The sequence below is a fragment of the Orbicella faveolata genome, unplaced genomic scaffold, assembly GCF_042242905.1.
Source record: "Orbicella faveolata isolate gen_17 unplaced genomic scaffold, um_ofav_v1 contig_12, whole genome shotgun sequence".
Taxonomy (NCBI): Eukaryota; Metazoa; Cnidaria; class Anthozoa; order Scleractinia; family Merulinidae; genus Orbicella; species Orbicella faveolata.
The window spans coordinates 13,722,102-13,743,634 of NW_028301539.1; the positions used below are offsets into that span (position 1 = coordinate 13,722,102).

The following is a 21,533-nucleotide window of genomic DNA, read 5'->3' on the forward strand; positions in this document are numbered from 1 at the left end:
TTATACTGACAAAGAAATCCAAGTTATGATGGGGCAAAAAAAATCAGACTTAATTAAAAGTGATCCTGTCACTTGTGCTAGAAACTTTGAACACATGGTGCAGTTGTTTCTTCGTGACATTTTGAAAAGTGCACTGAAGCCTATTGGTGAAGTAATTGATTTTTTCTATAGGGTTGAATTCCAACAACGTGGTTCTCCACACATACATTCTTTATTCTGGGTGAAAGAGGCTCCTCAATATGGAAAAAATTCAAATGATGATATTGCTAAATTCGTTGATAGGTATGTTGCATGTAAGGCAGATTCAGAAAAACTGGGTGATTTGGTTAATTTACAGAGACACCAACACTCAAAATCGTGCAAAAACCAGGGTCATAAGATTTGCAGATTCAATTTTCCATTACCACCAGTGCCAAGAACAATGATTTTAGAACCTCTTAGTGAAAACACTTTAAATGAAAATGAAGAGGGTTTAGTGAAGAAAAATTGTGAAAAAATAAAAGACTTATTAGACAATTTAAAATATGACAATGAAATGAATTTTGGAGAATTTCTCCAGAAACTGGGTTTCACAGAGCAACAATATATCACGGCCGTGAGATATTCACTGAAGCATGACACACTTCTGCTAAAAAGATCTCCATCTGAAATAAGAATCAATAATTACAACTCTGATTTATTGAAAGCTTGGCAAGCTAACATGGATATATAGTTTATCTTGGATCCTTATGCTTGTGCTGTTTACATTTTGTCATATATTACTAAAGGACAAAGAGGAATGAGCAAATTACTAAGAAAAGCATCTGAGGAAGCAAGCTCTGGTAATAAAGACATTATAAACAAAGTCAGACACATTGGAAACAAATTTCTCAATGCTGTTGAGATCAGTGCACAAGAAGCAGTGTATTTGGTTTTGCAAATGCCTTTTAAGAAGGTCATCTCGTGAATTCCAGTTTATTAACACATCCAACCCTGAGGAAAGAACATTCCTACTAAAATTAATGGATAAGCTTCAAGAACTACCTGATAGCTCTGAAGATATTGAATCAGACAACTTCATCAAAAGATACCAAAGACTACCAAAACAATTAGAAGAATTGTGTCTGGCTGATTTTGTAGCGTGGTATAACTGTGTCAAGCAAAATAAAAGTCAGGTACAACATGTGGGTCAAATTAAAATGTCTACTTCCGATGATTGCTTACCTGAGAATGATTTTGATGATAATGTTGATGATGATCTCACCAATGATAAGACAGAAATATGTGAAGAATATGAACTAAAAGGTGGATTGAAACTAGTTAAAAGACAAAAATCTAAAATTATTCGTTCAGTAAGATTTAACAAAAATAAGGACCATGAGAACTATAGCAGAGAACAGTTAATGCTGTACACTCCTTGGAGGAATGAAAACAAAGATCTTATCCAAAACTGCGAAAGTTACCAAGAGAGATATGAACAACTTAAGAACACAATAGTTCAGAACAGACAGCAATATGATTGTAATGCAGAAGTGCTTGATGATGCAATAGAAAACATTGAAAATGATGAAGTGAAAGAATTTGTAGATGTGGCCCCAAATACTCAACATAGAGACAAACAAGACCGAGAGATAGGAGCAAAACCGAGTCTGTTATTTGGATGCCTTGATCCAAGCACAGATAAACAACACTATCAATATGATTTAATGGATGATATTGGCATCTTTCCAAGAGTGAATGAGGATGAAGATCTTGTAGTAAAACGCATGACTGATGATGATTTTAGGAAACCTGTTCGTTCACTTAATGTAAAGCAAATGGAATTCTTCTATCATGTGTTGAAATCCATCAAAACTAGTGATGAAGCACTTAGACTTTTTTTAAGTGGTGGGGCTGCCGTTGGCAAAACTACAGTTACTAATGCTTTATATGAAGCTTTTATCAGGTACTTAAATAGTGTTCCAGGTGAAAACCCTGATGACGTTAAAGTACTTAAAGTAGCACCAACAGGAAAAGCAACATTTAATATCAGTGGTAACACTCTTCACTCTGCATTTAAAATACCTGCTAATCGAGGTTTTGAGTATTGTACACTTGACAGACACAGACTTAACACTATTAGAGCACAGCTGAGAAAACTTCAGGTCATTTTCATAGATGAGATTAGTATGGTAGGCAGTGGCATGTTCACGTTCTTGAATTTACGCTTACAGCAGATCATGGGTACACCAAAACCATTTGGAGGAGTTAATTTGATCACTGTTGGTGACCTGTTTCAGTTAAAGCCAGTTTTTGACAAGTGGATTTTTGAGAATTCAGGAAGTGCCTACAGTGCATTAGCCACAAATATTTGGCAAGAACATTTTAAGATGTATGAATTGTCAGAAATTATGAGACAGAAAGATGACAAAGAATTTGCAGAGCTTTTAAATCGCCTTAGAGAAGGAGCAAGATATTGAGGTCCTAAAAGGAAGGATTTTAAAAGTAAAGCCAGGAGAATGTGATTATCCCATGAACATCACTCACTTGTTTAGTACTAACCAAGCAGTAGACAGTCACAATGTTAAAATATTTAACAACTCCAAAAACCAAAAAGTTAATATTTGCGCAGTTGACATTGTAATTGGAGATCTGTCCGATGAGCTAAAGGAAAGATTGAAACAAAAAATCCCAAATGATCCAACCAAAACCATGGGATTATTTTCTGTTTGTTCTGTCCATATCACAACAAAGTATGACCTAACAACAAATGTGTCTGTCCTTGATGGTATGACTAATGGAGCAGAATGTACAGTTGAAAAATTGATTACAGAGTACCGGACTCTACTAGACCAAGTATTATATGGGTAATGTTTCAGGATCCTAAGATCGGTCATCACTGGTGAAGAGAATAATTTATTTATTATTCTCATTTGTATAATGTACAAATACAAAGCACCTGGACACCAATCTTAAATCACAAGGCAATTTAGATTGTACAAAAGAAATCAAGTTCAAGTTCTTCGTAGACAATTCCCTTTACGACCAGCTGCGGCCAAAACAATACATCGTTGTCAAGGTGACACGCTTAATGAAGCAGTTGTTGATTTACCAGCTTCAACGAGAGAACACGTGCATTATGTTGGTTTAAGCAGACTTCGGAATCTTTCCAGTTTGTATATCTTAAACTTAAATGAGAAAAAGATAACTGTGAGCAAGAAAGTTGCAGCTGAAATGTCTAGATTAAGATCAGAGGCATCTTTAAAACCATGCATTTCCTTTCTTTATGACGCACCAAGTAACAAAAGCAACTTCAAAATTTTGTTCCTAAATGTGAGATCTTTACATCTCCATATTGAAGATGTAGCATGTGATTATAGTGTACAAGCAGCACATGTGAATGTATTCGTTGAGACAGCTTTATGTTCAAGGGACAGTGATGAGACATATGACATGGCTAATATTCGCCTCTACAGAAATGACTATGATCCACAGAACAATACTAGAACACCGTATGGATCAGCTGTGTATATCAGAAATGATGTAGAGTGCACCTGTGACCCCTTTAGATTAAACTACAACAATACAGAAATGACTGTTGTTATTATCAATTTACCTGGTTGTAACAAGATACATATTGTTGGGATATATCGATCTAAATCAAAAGTTTTATTTTCTAAATTAATTGAAGCGCTAGAACACTTACATCGGACTATTCTTCGAGAACCACAGACTCCAGTCATAATTTTAAGAGACTTAAATGTCAATTTTATGGAACCTACCTCTGAACAGAAAGCTCTTGTGGGATATATGATCAAGCAAAAGGGTTACACTCAGCTGATAAAACAGTACACGACAGATTATAAAACTCAGATAGACCACATATACACTAATATTCCACAACAAGTTCAAAGTTCTGGTACATTAGAGTCATATTATAGTGATCATAAGCCCATTTTTGTTTGTCTAAATGTAAGCAGCTAGAGCACATTGTTTTCTGTTGTTAGTTATTTTGTCAGGATATGTAGGAATGATTTTATTGTTGGCTAAATCTTTTTGTTTTGTTGACTTTGCTTGAGCACAAGTTTCTTATTTTCATATTTGGGTTTGCTTTTTAATAGCATTAACCATATGTATACCGATGTAGTTTACAGATATACAAAAGATTAAGTAAAAATTATAGAGGAGAAAAATATACGATGAACCAAATAAAATGTGTTGTTTCTCGGTGGAAACATGACCTCACTTCTAAGAGTGAGGTCATTGTGTGCTGTGGTGAGGAAGTGACTCCTCACTACCTGTAGTCAAGATGCAGGCCATCAGAGTTGAAATGTAAGTTAGTCATGTATTTTGAGGGCTTGGGAATTTATTTGAACTTGATTTAAGTTAGTATTAGAGCAGCAAAGTATATTTTACCAATGTTAACTGCTCACTGATTGTTTTTGTTACACATTATTTTGCAGACTGCTGTTTGAGTACAATATGCCTAAATGTTCATGATTCTGAATGGTAATACATTACCAAGACACTGAAAGCACTGAAACTACAACTCTTCATTGTATCACCTCATTCAAGACACTACAAAGAACAGTAATGTGCATTTAAGTTTGTACATGATTGCATTTTCTATACATGCATGCTCCATACAACATGCTATGGTATGCACAAGCTCAACCAATAATGGATGTTACTCTAAATATGCTGCTAAAGACACCTTCCAGAAATCACTCTGCATGGTCTACATTTCTATTGTTAAAGAGGAGTGAGGAACGATTAGGGATGTCACTCTGTATGATCTACATTTCTATTACTAAAGAATTCGAGAAAAAATTATGGATGTCACTTTAATACGCTGTTTAAGTCATCTGGAAAAGATCTATGTAAATCAGAAACAACTTGCCATCATCATCTGCTTTCTCTCAAAGCAAGAACGACCACAAATGGTACTCTGAATATATATGCCCATCTACGAGTATGGAAAGTCACTTGGGTGGTCTTCTTAACGCAGTAAAAAGACACCAAAGAGGTTACTCAAAAGCAATGCCAAAGTATATATACACTGCTAAAGCTGTACATCTCGTACACAATTCAAGATAACCAAGTTACTGTCATATATGTAGCTAAAATAAATAAATAACCTTTATTTACCGTCGGTGTGTTTAAAAAGAATAAATTCAATGTCAGGAACAAATGAATCAAATCAAACAACAAGGTTAAAAACCCCAACTGGAGGAAGGCAAACCAGTTAACTATTTACGAGCTTGGCCAAGGTGTTGAACTTGGGTCTGCCTGAGCTAATCAGCCATGCTGATTTATTTGAGATAATTATTTGTTGTGGGCTGTACAGTCCAAGAACTGTTGCTGGACATAATGGTTTATGTGTCATTTGTAAACAACAAGGCATAGCATTTGTAGTATTGCAATCGGCAGAAATTGCCAATAATGGGGCCTGCTAGGAACACTGGGATGTTGAGATGCGTGAAAGCATGGCAATTATCCATGACAGTTGTTGTTCTTGCTGTTTATCCATTAAAAGATTAAGATTAAGAAATACAAGTTTGCATTGAAAAAAGTGATTTCGAGTTATTTTTCTCTGATAAGTGCACACACTCACAATGATAACATTACATGAATGACTAAAATCAAGGTTTCTACAGTATACACCCATGTTTGTCAAGGGGCAAAGCCCAAGATGTCTTTGGGATCACTACTCGTCACCTATGTAGATGACTGGATTACAACTGCTGTACATTACCGAGCTGACATTAAAGGGCATAACCCATAAAAACCGGTGTTGTATGCTTGTTGGGCTCTTAACGTTATGGGTGAACTTGCCTGCTGTTGACACAATTCACTCAAACCAACAAGTTAAGAGTCACTAGATACAGACAAAGGATGACTCAAAGCTTAATGACAGTCCTGCATTACACTCTGCACTATCTGAGATTGTCTCACTAGTTTATTTCAAAACTGAAGTTATAAAATAACAAATATTCAGCGGACAAAGTTTGAACAAAAATCTATTGTCACTTTTATTTCAGAGGAATTACCTTAAAACAAGCTGCCATCGATATTTTCCCTGATCAACAAATTAATTAACCAGAAGTTTTAACAACCATTTAATTTGAGTTATCTGGATTTACAGTTTCATTCTCGTTGCAACATTCACATCTACATAAAACTATTAACTTTTTGCCCAAGAGATGTCTAATGATACATACACCTGAAAGACAACGGAACTGCAGAAAAAGTTAACAGACGATTGACCAAACTCTAATTTGCATAATCTTATCCCCTTACTATGCCTTTAACCTGCTTAAATACCCAATTCATGAGTTAATAATGTTTTACCTGTATTGAGATTCATGTCACATACATCTCCTGCTAGTGATGGTAAGTAAACTGTTTGACAAGAAACCTCAGAGCTCTGAGAAAAGAGTCAGAATACAATAATCATGTAGTTAGCAAAATTTTTGTAACATCATATATCTGACCGTCTTCACAAAAACTTGACCCCAAAGGGCTCAAAGACAGTCCCACGGGCCTAAACCACCCTCCTTGCTAGGCAATTGGCCTATCACGTATCCCCGTGGCATGTACCTCTTATCCAGCATGGTCCCCTGTCAACATGGGAACCTCAAGCAATGTTCAACAACTGAGCAAAGTGCCCAGCCACACAGTCAAAATCAATGTCATTTATTACTGAATATTCTGGTCTAGCTATGTTAAGGCACCCTCCTCTCCCCCTTGGTTTTGATGGCTGGCCGCCACCAAACCACCAGCAGATAGGGCAATGCCTAGGCCATGTTCCCAGCTAAGCTTTGATGGATCCCCTACCCCCTCCCCCACCCCAGGTTTACAACAGTCAGCTAGGCTTTGCATCGAAGACCAAGCTGAAACCTAACAGGCCATTTTGCAAAATTGCACAGATATACATGTAAATTTACACGTGTTAAAGTACACTATTTTGGAATAAAACCAATAAAATGAACATAGGTAAGAGTAAACCCAGGAATAACTATTAGTTCATGTGGTGTAACAATGAGGGCAAGTGCAGAACTGTGTTTTTTTTTGGTGACTGAAATTTTCAAAACCAGAGCAAAGAATGTCCGTCAGTCAATGGTGTTTTTTCAGTCTGGTATATTGAACTTTTGGTCAGTTTGCTTTGATGTTATTAGCTGTAAGGAACTTGTAAAGTTCATCAGTTGGTCAGTTCTATATCTCTAGTACATGTAAGTTTCAATCTATCTATTGTAACCCAAGCTAAGTCATTCTGTTGTTTATCTCATGAATTATTAATTTGTTTGTAAAATGCTGGCAGTTGTTGACATCTGTTGAAAGACATTTGTAGTTATTAAAATCCATGTCACAAAATAGTAGCTTAAGCTAAGTGTGTAATATCGACCAATAATGGAACTCAATTTGACAACTGTCCAAAACAGTAGTACAGCTGTTTAGTTTGCAATTAATAATTTTGCACCTGATAAGTATATTAACAACAAGTGGATACATATAGATTATTACATGTTAAGAGTCTGATATTGTTTCTGACTTGGAAAAAAGTATTCTCCAAGTTGTAGGTGTGGATTGGACATTCACTTTATCCTTCCTTTGCTCCTTCACTTTCTGTTAGACTTTTTGTGAATCTGCTGACCAATGTGTGAGGGCTTTTGCAGTCTTGGCAAAGTCCAAGTTAAATTCAACATGGAGGTGAAACGATCTACTCACCAAGTGATTAGTTTAAATTTTATCGACAATATTCCTCGTTGGTTCCTTGCATTTCTCTTTTTCTCTCCTTTTCAGTGCAGAGTGCACTATTGGGATGGTTTGGGGGTTGATGTCCACTAAAGCACTATGGCAATATGGTACTATGGCCATAAGGTGTAAACTTTAATGTTTGTTTAATTAATTAATTTCAATTAATTAATAAGGCTTGCAGTAAGGGGGGTAGCATGGGGAAGGTCCTTGTGAGCACTATGTAACATGAGTGTGTACCTACACTACTTCTTTGGTCGCTTCCAAAAGCTATATATTTGTTTCAGGAAACCTCTTGCTCTCCTTGTGGTACTTTTCTCTTTAGAACAAAAGCAATATTTGCTCTAAACACATGCGCAGACTAATAAGCGTTAATGTCAACTATATATCAGGTGGAAGATACATTTCATACAAGATCACACACTAACGTTGAGCACTTTTCCTTGTGGTATAACCCAAACAAGTCATATGCATGCGTTCTAGCATTGATACAAGAATGCTACTGTGACTGCGTCTTCACATTGGGCTGTCACCTTGTAGTGGTGGTGAGGCTTGGGTGTCTCAATGACCCTAGGAGCTGTGCTGGCTGTGACTATAGTCCCTGGCAGGTCTAACCATGCCGGATTGGTCGAGGGGTAGAGACCAGACAAAGAACAGCCCCTGGTCCTTCAGGTTGGGGGTTGGGCGGTGGGTCAATCACCCGCCCCCTTAAAACAAAGCAGATTACAGAAACCTTAAACACTCGAAGGCAACCTTCTCTTGGGGCTAATGTGGTACCTTGCTTAGGTAGACAAAGTATGACGCCCTTGAGCCAAAGCCGAGAGGATGCTCAGGAGCTGAACAAACCACTAAAAGACAGCAGAGAGAGAAAGGGAAAAAGCTGGATGGAAGAAGTGGAGTGAGGTACAAATCGCAGCGGCTGACAGAGCTGGTTGGCGGGATTGTGTTGAGGCCTTATGTGCCACATGGCACAAAGAAGATAGGTAACAGGTAACTGTGACTGTGTGTCTTTTGGAACTATACCTTACTTGTTTCAAGAAATGTCGTCCAATGTTTCCACACCACACTAGTGCATTTATTTCATCCTCTAATTGTCTCTATCAAACAGACCAAAATGTTCATACCCGCAACTGAAACTTTCCCAAGTAAGTGGCATTAAAACTTGTCAAATTGTACAAAGAAACCCAGGAAACTGCTCAAATATTGCTGCAGACTCCTTGGCACCTACTGAAAGCATAAATTTTATCAGTCTCTGAGGGGAAATGAAATTCATTAGCATAAACATTTTCAATACGAATTGTTCAAAACTGCATTTAAAATTGACTTATTCATCATTTATGGTTAACTAGATGACTTTATCTACTAGATGACCGCATTGATCTCTCCTGGTTATATGTTATTCAAGCAAACCTGGTTTTACATACATGAAGTGCCAACAGCAAATCGCAATGCACGTAATGCATTATAGGTTGATTTTTGAAGAATACTTTACATGGCAAGTATGGGAAAGATTACCACTTCTGCTTTATGAGTTACCTATCAAATTTGGCTCAAACTGTTATGAGTTCAGGCCCCGGTTGTTCAAAGGCTGGATAACACTATCCACTGGAGACTGATTTATCCAGTGGATAGCCTTATCCACCTTTCAAAAGGCCAGGGCTCAACATTAAAAAAATTCTTGAGTCACCATTAATATTTTGAAAATCAAGTAGGAGTTTTATTCAGACTAGTGAGACAATCACAGATAGTGCAGAGCGCAGTTGATAGCTCTGGCATGGTAGTCCCTGCTCGGTTTACTTCCGGTTTGTGTCTACCTGGGTAGTCTGCTAGGGCTTTTCCCCTTAGCGATGTGTTTGTTTCAAGGTTGTATTTTCATTCAAGTTCCAAAAATTACGTACAAATTACCACTGGTGTTTTACATTGATTTTCGTTCATTTTAAATTCAATAACACTTTCAAGCAGCAAACATGACAATTTAGCTCTTCATGCCAACTTTGCAACTTGATACTTTTGTTTTCCTCACAAAGGCACATAATATGAAACCCTTGTTTTCTCCAAAACACACTGAAGATGTGCTTATTTTTTGGAGATAAATGAAAGAAAGTTAAATATCTGATGTAATGATGAAGAAACGGAACAGAAACGATGTTGTTTTACTAAAAATGCAAATTTCCTTATCACCAATGAACAAGAACTAATTTAATTATCAGATAGTCACGAAATACCACATTCTTTTTCTGTTGCCACCTTTGTTGTTAACAATAAAACAATTCAAAATTAACACACAACAATATTGTTGGCTGAGAAGCGTTTCAACGAAAAGTATTGAAGATAAACAACGCTACTTGGCCGATATGAGTGAGTCTCCTCAAAGACCAATTAAATTAATTTGCACTTTCATTAGGTGCCACGGAGTCTGCAGCAACATTTGAGCACTTTCCTGGTTTCTTTTGTCACAAATTTACAATTTGCGGAGTATTAAAGCCACTAACTTGGGAACTTTCTGGTCTGTCTTACAGACACAATGAAGGCAAGAAATTAACAAGCTGCTAAGGAGAAGCAATGCATTTGAACCCTGACAAACACACTATTGTAGATTGAATTTGTTGAACCAACCTGTGTGTTATTCTAAAAGCTACACAGCCAAAGTAACGTTTCACTTTTGAAATAAAAAAGGGATAATTGGCGCTACCTGAAACATAACTGCGGTCCTTGGTCACATGACACGACATATAAAATACCGCATGGAAAGATATTGTATAACACTAACGATACTAGAGCGCATGCGTCTTACATGTTGAGTTCTACCCTAAGGAAAACCACTCAACATTTGAGCGCGATTTCGTATGCAATGTATCCTCCACCTAATATAGAAGCCACAAGTGCTAACTTATCTACGCATGCATTTAGAGCAAATTAGTTTTGTTCTAAAGAGAATGGTACCACAAGGAGAGCAAGGGGTTACCTGAAACAAATATATAGCTTTGCGATGTTCACACCTAACTGACGGCGATGGAACATGTTTTACGTAGAGTACACATGAACCTTTCCCACCCCACCCCCACCACTTCCTTGCCTCTAGACTAATTAATTAATTGAAATTAATTAATTAAACAAACATTAAAGTTTTACACCTTAAGCCCTGGCCAAATGATCGCAACATGTCAATGCAACATATTGCAACACTGTTGGGCGCAACATATTGCGTGCATTTGGCCACCATGTTGCGATGTGTCGTGACATGTTGGGTGTTGTTGGCTCAAGTTTGAAAATGGTCAAAGTTCAGACAACACCCAACATGTCGCAACATGTCACAACACGGTGGCCAAACACGCGCAACATGTTGCGCCCAACAATGTTGCAATATGTTGCGTTGGCATGTTGCAATCGTTTGGCCGGGGCTTTAGCACCATAGGGCCATAGTGCCATAGCACCATAGCGACATCGCAGCTTAGTGCCTTAGCGGCACACAGCCCCCAAAACCATCCCAATAGTGCACTCTGGACTAAAAAGGACTCTATGCATAAAATCTGTAAAGAAAAAATTTCCAAGACTTTTTTGGCCGCTAATTCTGTATACATACCTAATGTCTGCTGACGTAATTACAAAGGATCCATGCATTACTAATTTATATGAGACACAATCCTTGGGCATACATGATGTACTCAATGCTCAAGGGTTTGCAATACATTAGAGGGTGATTTCAAACATGGTTAGCCATCCGGAAGTTTATCGATATAAGAGAATCCTTTACAGCAAAGCAAAAGCATGGATTTACTCCTTTTCTTTATACTGTGTGTTTCTGAAAGGTTATGTCTGAGAAAATAACCGTTATTGATCATCAAAACAGAGAAATGTAGTTGCCATTTACATGTCCACCAAACCAGAATTTGTGGTCGCCAAACATGAAATGTTAGCTGCATTGGCAACAATATCAGTCGCAATTTTAAGCCCTTTGACAATGTATCTTGCCAAATTTTATGGATGACCAATAACTTCAAAAGAAAGAGTGAAAATGTGTCGGTGAAATGTTCAGACGTCATGTCCAATCAATTTGAAATTGGTCAGACATATTCAAAATTAGGTCGGACAATGTCCGATGACCAACTGTCATTTCCAGTACTGGATAACTGAGATTCCATGAACCAATCAGAAAGGTTGAAATGCATTACACAAGGTTGAGAATTCAATAAGTTATACAGGCCAGAACTACTCAAGATTAAAAGACTGTCACAGTACCTTCAAAGAGACTTGAAATATATTGCAAAGACTTTTCACAATTTGTTCGTCTGTGACATTCAACTACAAAAATAAAATAACAGCAAACATTCCATTACAGGATATCTATTTATTCCACAGTAAGACGAAATGAACTATTACTGGTAGTAGTAATTAACTGAGCAATCAATCAAGCATACATGTATACCACATGATTATACATACATGTAATAAGTAGACACCAGGAACCCGTTTCTTGAAAGGCCCGGAAACTTTTTGGGCCTGGAAAGCCATAACAAAATCTCAAACCTTACGATTACAGAGCTGTTTTATTCACATATTCTTAATGTGAACAGAGGTTCTCTTCATACAAGACGTTTCAGGCCTATACACTTCTCCATTTTTAGATGCAGATGAACTAAAAATGGCTTTACGGGCCCGAAAAGTTTCCGGGGCTTTCGAGAAACGGGCCTCAGGAGTCACTCCTAGGCAGTACTCCACTTAACCCTTAAAGTGCCTATGAAGTGAAAAATAATTGCTGCTTATTTGAAAGGTTTTTCAAAGTAAAGAAGAGTGGCCTTTTCCTTTCTGGAATATCTTTTTTTGTTTTAGAGATATTACATTTTAATTTGTATCATGCAAATGAGGAAAGTGATGACGTCATAGGTGTTTCTACTATAACAGTTCAACACTCAATATCCCTAGTTCTAAATATTACAGCAGTGTTCTTTAAACTTGGCACCAGAAATGTACATTACTAAGGAAACAAAATGACACCCGTTGTGTTGTCGCCATGACAACAGTTATGCAGCTGGATCTGTTTTAATTAAAACTAGAATTCCCAGAATTTATCTTAAACAAGGATCATCCACTCCCAACAATCTAATGGGGAGAGTTAAGACAATTTGAGAACCATGCGTGTTCCGAGCAAGACCCTCTGTCCCACTTCAAAGGGTTAAAATGAGCATATTTGTTTTTCACAGAAAGAGACTGGAGACAAGAGTGTTGCCATGGCAACAACACAGAAGGTGTCATTCTGTTTCTTTTGTGATGCACGTTTCTGGTGCCAAGTTGGAAGAACACTGCTACAATATTTCTAGAGATATTCTCAATTCAGTGTTTTGCTGTTTAAGTGGAACTAATTATGACACCATCTCTAAAACAAACTAGTGAGACAATCTCAGATAGTGCAGAGTGTAATTTACGGCTCTGATACAGTAGTCACACAGGTATCACCCCTGCCGTTCTCTCCCTTGGTAGTCAACTAGGCCTTTTCCCCTTTGCAGAATATGAACGGACAAAAACTTGGTAAGACATAATCTTAGCAGTGTGTGTTTCATGTTTGTGTTTTCTTTCAAGGTCCAAAGATAACTTACAATTACTGTTTATCAAGACGGTTTTAAATTTATCGTGGTATTTCATGTTGAGTTTCGTTCATTTTGTAGCAAATGTGACAATTTTACTTTTCACGCCAGTGTTTGTAATTTGATACTTTTGTTTTCCTTGCCAATGTATGCAACAAGATACCTTTGTTTCCACGAAAATATAAGAAAGATGTCTATTTTTTTACTCACTGCTGGAGAAAAATGGAATATAAAAGTTAAATATCTGCTGAAAAGTCGAAGAGGAACAATTTTATTTTATTCAAAACGCAAATTTTCATTTCACCGATAAACAAGAACTAATCTTACTATCAAATACTCACGTCAAGTCACAGAATAGTGCATTCTTATTCTGTTGCCAGCTTTGGTGTTAACAATAAAACCACATCAAACTAATACACAATGCTATCAAGTAGTACCACTGAGGAACGTTTCAACAAGAAGAATTGAAGGCAGAGATCTTTACCTGACCGAAATTATATCCCACATTGGTTAGCAAGTCACCTCATCGACTGATAAAATCAATTGGCAGATTCAGTAAGTGCCACAGAGTCTGCCGCAATAATGACGACGTTTCTTTTGTCACAAATTTACTAGTTTTACATGTGATTAACGCAGGAAAGTTTCGGCTGAATATGAACTTTTGGCTCTCTTTCATAGAAAAAAAACAAACGAACTGCCAAGGAGATTATGCCATATGTTTCCAGTCTTTATTTGAAAACTGGAAAACACACAACAGACGACATTTCTTGAATTGAGCTACGGAAGATTCCAGAAGATACGAAGTCACACTAGCGTTCTTTGCAACAAAAAAAGGAGAACTGACGTTACCTGATCCTGAAATATAGCTGCTATCCCTGGCCAAAACGAGAGTGTGGTGTCACTCATTACAAAAAAAAAAACGTGCATCTGAACTCGAGAATTTATCACACTAGTAATGCTAGAATGCATGCGTCTTACATGTTATGTTCTACCACAAGGAAAAGAACTCAACGTTCGTGGGTAGTCCCATGTGAAATGTATCTTTCACCTAACATACAGTCGACTTTGGAGCTAACTAATCTGTGCGTGCGTTTAGAGCAAATTGCTTTTGTTCTTAAGAGAATAGCACCACAAGGATGGCATGAGATTTGCAAAACCATATATATATTTCTGTCATGTTATCAAAGAAGTAACGTAAGTATGACACGTTTTGCGTAATGCACATGGGCACCTACAACTACCCCACCCAGCACCCCTTCCCACAAGGCTAATCGACTAATTGAAATTAATTAATTAAACAAACATTAAAGTTTACACCTTATTGTGTTGTTGCATTAGTGACTTATTGGATGGCAAGAGATTTTTGGAAACATATATAGGTTCGTGATGTTATCATAGAAGTAACATAAGTATGATATGTTTTACATAGTAAACAGAGGTACCTACCCCACCCCCTTACCATGATGCTAATTAATTAATTGAAATTAATTAATTCAACAAATACTAAAGTTTACACCTTACTGTGTTAGTGTTAGTGAATTAGTGCCTTAGTGCCCCCTAAACCATCCCAGTAGTGCACCCTGCACTAAAAAGGAAAATGCCATTCTTCTTTACTTTGAAAAGCCTTTCAAATAAGCAGCAATTATTTTTTACTTCATTGGCACTTTAATCTGTTAAGCGTAGACCAATGCGCACGTGGCATGATGGACAAAAAATCACTGACAGTGACTGTCTCAATGAAGTATGTAGTATTTCTATCTGGAGTTCTCATGTCTGAGATTTTTCACTGAATTTGCTACGTTATTAATTATTTTCATCCAAATTTGGTTTTTTCTTTGAACGTTTCCACTGAAGGGTAGTTGAGGATGCGTAGCTTTACATTTGGTGCTTAATTGACCCATTTTGGGGGTCAAATTTACTACAACTAACGAAGAGTAATTACAACATGTATGGCAACAAACCAGTAAGAAGGTGTACTACAGAGGAAGTTTGCATTTGTTGAGTATGTTCCTGAGGATAGCAACATCTCTGACTTTGAGGGGGAAGAAGGAGTTGATAACACACTGTATCAAGTCTACAATGGTCCCCAGTGGATCAGACTATTCTTTGGCTAGTAGTTTATCTGATAGCATGTTTAATCAGCCTTTTTGTGATATATGACAAGGTAAAAGTAAAGTACACATGTGAAGCAAGTGGCCCATCAGGCCAGTGCCTATCTCTGGTTTCTGTCGCATGATAAGTCATAGGTAGAAACCCAGAATTTTAACAAACATTTTCTTAAAATAGCTTCAAAATTTCTTGTCTTGCTTAAAAAGATCTGGCCGATTAAGAGGGGATGTCCACTAAGACCTTGCCTAATTGCAAATATGTGGCACATGATGAATATCAAAACTCTTCATAATTTATATCGTCTAGAGATATCCTGGGATAGTGCTTGAAACATGGTGGGATTTTTGTTATTGAAATCTTTTTTATGCTGTCAAAAGTCACAAATTTGTTACGGTGTAGAATGTTGTGAGCTGTGTGACCGCTCCTCCAGTAGTTTTCCAGTAGTTCGGTCGGATGAAACACGTCAGTCACTTGAATTAAAATAGAGTTGCGTTCTCGAGTTTTGGCTGGTTTATTGGCTCTAGAATATTACACTGGCGACGAGGTACCGACAAAACCATGGCTTAGTGGGGGAGTGTAGAATGTTGTGAGCTGTGTAACCGCTCCTCCAGTAGTTTTCCAGTAGTTCGGTCAGATGAAACACGTTGTCAGTCGCTTGAATTAAAATAGAGTTGCGTTCTCGAGTTTTGGCTGGTTTATTGGCTCTAGAATATTACATACGGCCCAACATGTTAAGAAAAACATGCAAAATATATGTCCCATTCCTAGTCATAAGCTTTGCTCTGTTCAAAGACTCCAGTTAAATCCTGGAAATTTACTGTTGAGGGTTTACAAGTAATTTGAGTCTAGTAATTATACTCCAAGGGCAAATTTTAAAGGTCATGACAAGCTGCTAATTGATTATGATTGTGAATATCATGATTTTGAGACTGTTAGTACTCAGTACTGATAAAAAGCCTGAAAATATATTTTTTATATTATATTTTGTACATTTTTCACAACACTTGGGATAAGAACAAATTTGTGATTTTTTTAACAAGTTAAAAAACATTTCAAGAAAAACAAATTCTGCCATGTTTCTTGAAACATAATGCGAAAAAGTTGATTTTTTTTATATGACATCACTGGCTTGATGTTAGTGGACATTTCTTTTCAAGGGTGAACCCAGGGGAGCAAAATGCTTAAATTAAATGCTAATGACTACTTCTTATTCATTAAGAAACAAGAAACGTTTTCTGGGTTTCTGTTGAGTTACAGAAATACAGGTGGAAGTCACATTAAGAATGTTAAGAAATGCTGTGGATGAAAAACCTTAGGCAAGCGTTTCAAGGCTTTCTTCCAATCTTCAATTCTTCTTCAATGATTGAGGTTACCTTTTTAGGCATCTTGGTTGAGAGGACTTGGTTTCACTCATCTCAGTAGTCAGGGGTACAACCCTAGGACGTACTTCAGAGCACCAACCAGTTTTGTTAGTTAAGGGTCCTTGGGACCGTGGGTCCTTAGGAGTTGGGGGTTCTTTTTGCTTTTCAGAGGTCCTTTGCCTATTACTAAAATTTATTTACTTTTAGTAATAGGCAAAGCAAGAATGATTTAAGTTTACAGTGATACCCATCGAGACAAATTTTTGTACTTTACTTGCTTTTCAGTCGAATCATATTTTAATCATTGAAACTCCTCCAGCTATTTAGGATAAAATTTGCATTTCTTCACCTGGGTATCATCCCCCAGATCAGTATCACTTTCAGGTTTCCCCAATGTTGAAGGCTGAACAATATCAAATAAACTCTTTTGCATAGATGTTGTAGGTCAAAATGAAATTCCTAACTAGTCGAAACTTTTTTCCTGCATCCCAAAGAATGCACTTTGCCAAAAAACTGTGCATCCTTTTCATTTTCTGTGCGTACAAGATGCACACCTGTGCATTAATGAGCAGGAGGATAAATGATTGAATCTTGATAACATCTCCAGTGTTTGAGCATATTTTACTTGAGTCCTCACTCTGGATCCCCTCAAAAACATGTTTTCGCGCTCTTCCTTAGGAAGGAACAGATCCTCATAAAGTTTGTACCGATCAAACATGTTGGTATCTTGGAGGATCTCCCCAACAAACTTCACTTTCAGTCTTGAGACAAGTGCCCGCACAACATTGTTGACAAGGAAGTTTTTTTTTTCTCATCGCTGACATTGAGGTTGAAGCACAGTGCCAACGAACTTAAGACAAGAATGACCTCTTTATCAAGCTTGGACGTGGCAACTTGCAGGGTTTCCCCAGGCAACACCTTGTTGGGGCTGAAGGTCACCCCATGCTTGACTTGGTCAGCCTTGAGACTGTTTCGTGTTTTCGTTCCATGGGTTGGTCTCAGACTTTCACTCACAGAAGCCATACACATTGAAAGCAAATGAAAAAAAGTACAATATAAAAGAATGACAGAAGTTGTTCACAATGAAAGAGACCCTCTCATCCCACCAGATGATCGCAGCGATGATGATGAAGACTATAGAGCCACAGGCAGCAGCACTGAAACAACAGAGTTTGAGCTTGAACCCAAAGCCTCATCAACCCCTGCGCCACGCCAGACTATGATGAACATACCTGACGAAACACCATCCTGGGCTGAACTTCCTAAAATCCCCGGCAGCCTTGCAACAACAACCTTTACTGTTGAGAGTGAACTTGACAAAGAGTTTCACTGCACAGACAAAACCAGGCTCAAATACAAGTTGGATGAGAAGGGTAGGCTGGAAGTCGGGCTGCTTGAGCTAGGAAAAAATAAGAAGCCTAAGCCTTATCGTTGTTTAACAACCGAAATTCTGGGGAAAAAAGGGAGAATACCGGATAAACCTAAGGATTCCAAAAGAAGTTTCAAAAGCCCCTGGGGAAAGTCGTCAACGCTCTGGAAAAAGAAATAAAAAGGCTTTCAGTTGTCATTTCTGACAAATATAAAACAATAGCAGAGGACAGGAGCTGACCAAACAGAAAGAAAAAAAAGAAAAACAGAAAAACATGCTGATCTACAGAGAGAACAAGACTGATTAAAAAGGGGAGAATACCATCCTGAGGGGGGTCAATCAATACCTTTAGAAGAGTTTCAACAACACAAAGAAGCAAAGCAAGAAAGCTCTCAGACAAAGAAAGTGCCATCTACAATCATTCACACAACTGTGACCTTTTCAAACATATTCAAGATATTCACAAGCTGCCTGACATTTTTAAATTCTCCACCTTCTAATTCAATGAACAAAGAATTCTTTCTTCAAGCAGTTCATTGTAACACCAAGGTTTTGGACAGTGATGACAACTGGAATCTACTCCTGTACAAAGAAGCTTATTATGTTAAGCGTCTAACATTATAATTGAACAACGGGCTTAAAATCTAGCAGAGAATTACATCTTTTCTCCTGAGCATATCATCTTTGTTTCTGCTTCTCACATGTTTACTAATGCTAATTAGCACCTTCTAGTATTCAAACCGTGTACGTTGTATGTCTCTTTGAGTCTGAAGATGGTATAGAATAATACTGATTAATAATAACATTGCTTAAGTTTCCTTGCACCTGTTACAAGTGTACATATCAGTCACAATGCAGTTACTTGGATTAACCTTTATCTTTTATGTACTGAAATTATCAGCAGGTGATGGAATTCAAAGTAAGCTCTAATAATTTGTTCAGAAATGGGTTGCTGCTTCCTTGTTTGTAATCTATTTTCATACAAATCCTCCTCATTTTCTCCAGTCTCACCTTTCACACCTCTTTTCTTTCTCTGATCTATCACATTTATAATTAAACACACCTATCATTTTGCCTCAGTGCTAAAATTATAGAGCAACTGTTCAGAGCAACAAACAGATTATCAGGACCAAAAATAAAGCATATTTACATCGTTTTTAAAATGTATTGCCTACCATGAAACTTTAAGAGATATCTGGTTTATCAGTAATTATGATATATGAATATGCCAAATGGTTTCTTTGAGCCATTAGGAAACTGGGTACATATAACGTACAGGTAATGAATTGTGTATTTAATTAAAAGAACAGCTACCAAACCTTCATATGGGAGGAGTCATCTTTATCAAATCCATCCCTTGTTCTCTTGAATTTGAAATTTTCTGAAGGAGAAGATAAGCAAGTTGGGGAGGTACGCTTGCCACACTTATCCCCAGTGTCTTGTGAGTGATCATCAAACTCAAAAGATTGTGACAGAGATCCAAAACCACTGTCTTGGGTACTAACAGCTGAATCTTCTGACAGGGGTTTGAGGCTTGTCCTTACAGGAATGGCTTGATTGTTAGATGCAGCATGGGACATTGGTATGGCACCTTGGTTCAACCTGGCCAGGCGGCGACGCCTAACCTAATAAAAATATATGCACTGAATAAATACCATTTCTTTGAAAGTTAGAGCTACAATGTACTAACAGATTTAGCCAGGCCTAAAAGCTGAGCTCCCATAAAAAACTAATCATTTACTCAAAAAAAATTAGCTTTAAAGAAATTAACCACTAAGCATTTCACTACACCAAAGGAATTGAACAAACAAGCCAAGGAAATCTCCATAATCACAACATGGAAATCACCATATGCAAATGTCAAATAGCAAATAGTGTTCGCTTTTAGGTGGCTAACAATAGTTTCCAGCTCCTTTCATCACTTATACTTTGACGGGTCAACACTATCACTCTTTGCAATATGATCTTACAATAATGGTATCACACATAATGAACGATAATATTGCTGGTATTCAAGTTGCAGTCATCCTTTTTTATATGACAGGTTACTATAGCAAAAACAAAACTTGTTAGAAACACCCCTAATTTTTAAGTGCTTAAAACACAAAAATGGAGTTCAAACCTTCACTATCAATTGGGTTTTTAGCTGCCATCATTCATCTTACAAAGGCAACTAACAAAACTTGAAAAAAGAAACCAAAACTTCTTTCACTGAAATTTTTCACATGCTAAATTGATCAACCAAAATTCTTTTTAAGCCATCTTGTGATATCCATAAATAAAAAACATGGCTGGCCAGTAGAATGAGTCATTTGGTGAGCAAATTGAGTGAATTCTGCCTTTACCACACAACCGGACACACTCAAAGGTAATGAACATGGGCATGTTGGTGAGCCTGAGACGCAAGATATGCTTTAATTGCCATGTCAATAATATTACAGCAAAGTGAATAAACAATGCATCAATAATATCCTACATGCACCAAAGCCAGACAGGTAAACCTCAAAAACATCTAATTAGGAAAAATAGGGACCACATATTCCTGACCAATATATACCCGAATGATTTTCCAAAAATATGCCTACAGAACAGAAACCATTCATGTAACCTAGTTATTTATTAATTTGAGTTTGACGATAGGAGAATGCATTTTGATCCTGTCATTCCTGTAGGTTAATGTCCCACAATTTTCAGTGATGCCAGATGATTTCAGGGTTTGGATGCCATCTTGGTACGACTGGAACACATGGCCTCAGTCTGATGTGATGCCTCGCTTTGAAGGTGTACCCACACGTTGTGCATTTCCATGTGCTTTTCTTTTTAATTGTCCTGCGTAGGAATCTTCGCAGTTTCCCCAAGGTTAGTAAAGTTGTGTTGATTTATTCAAACTATTACTAGCTAAAATGGCTAAAGGTACTTATCTGAACACCAGAAAGCTGCATAGTGCTGCATCTTCTCCAAAACTGCATGGGTAACATACCAATTTGCGATCTGTCAAGTCAGCTGCTTTTCGCGGCTATTCAATTTCTTTGTAAGAATTACATTGCAAGGGTCAATGGTAAAAGTTCAAATAAATCAACACAAATTCACTAACCCTGGGAAAGACTGCGAAAATTACAAGGAATTTCACTCCACCTTACAAGCTTAATTGACGTACATGTAAGTTAAAAACGTCCACAATCGGAAATAAAGTGTAATGTACTGTTACTCTTTTCCATAGTTATACACAGTACTCGACCTTACTAAAGATTGTGCCATTTAGAGTAATGTGATGTTTGATGCTAATAAATGACGCAAAAGTAAAACAATACCCCGAAAAATACACAACTCGGGAAACCCTGGAAGGGAAATGATAAAAATGGGCTTGAGTATGCGCTGCTGTAAAGGGTATGCTTTTGA

The 21,533-nt window shown here is 37.3% G+C and overlaps 1 protein-coding gene across 3 annotated transcripts in view; it reads right to left on the minus strand.

The window, feature by feature from the left end:
- LOC110057937 (ubiquitin conjugation factor E4 B-like) overlaps positions 1–21,533 on the minus strand; it is a 320,893-nt gene that overhangs the window by 268,452 nt on the left and 30,908 nt on the right. For all 3 annotated transcript variants that reach the window (XM_089283777.1, XM_089283778.1, XM_089283776.1), the window contains exons 2-4: positions 19,454–19,759; positions 11,953–12,015; positions 6,310–6,385 (exon numbers count right to left, since the gene is read on the minus strand). In XM_089283777.1, coding sequence (XP_089139903.1) covers positions 6,310–6,385; positions 11,953–12,015; positions 19,454–19,759 — 445 coding nt within the window. The remainder of the gene's footprint in view (positions 1–6,309; positions 6,386–11,952; positions 12,016–19,453; positions 19,760–21,533) is intronic.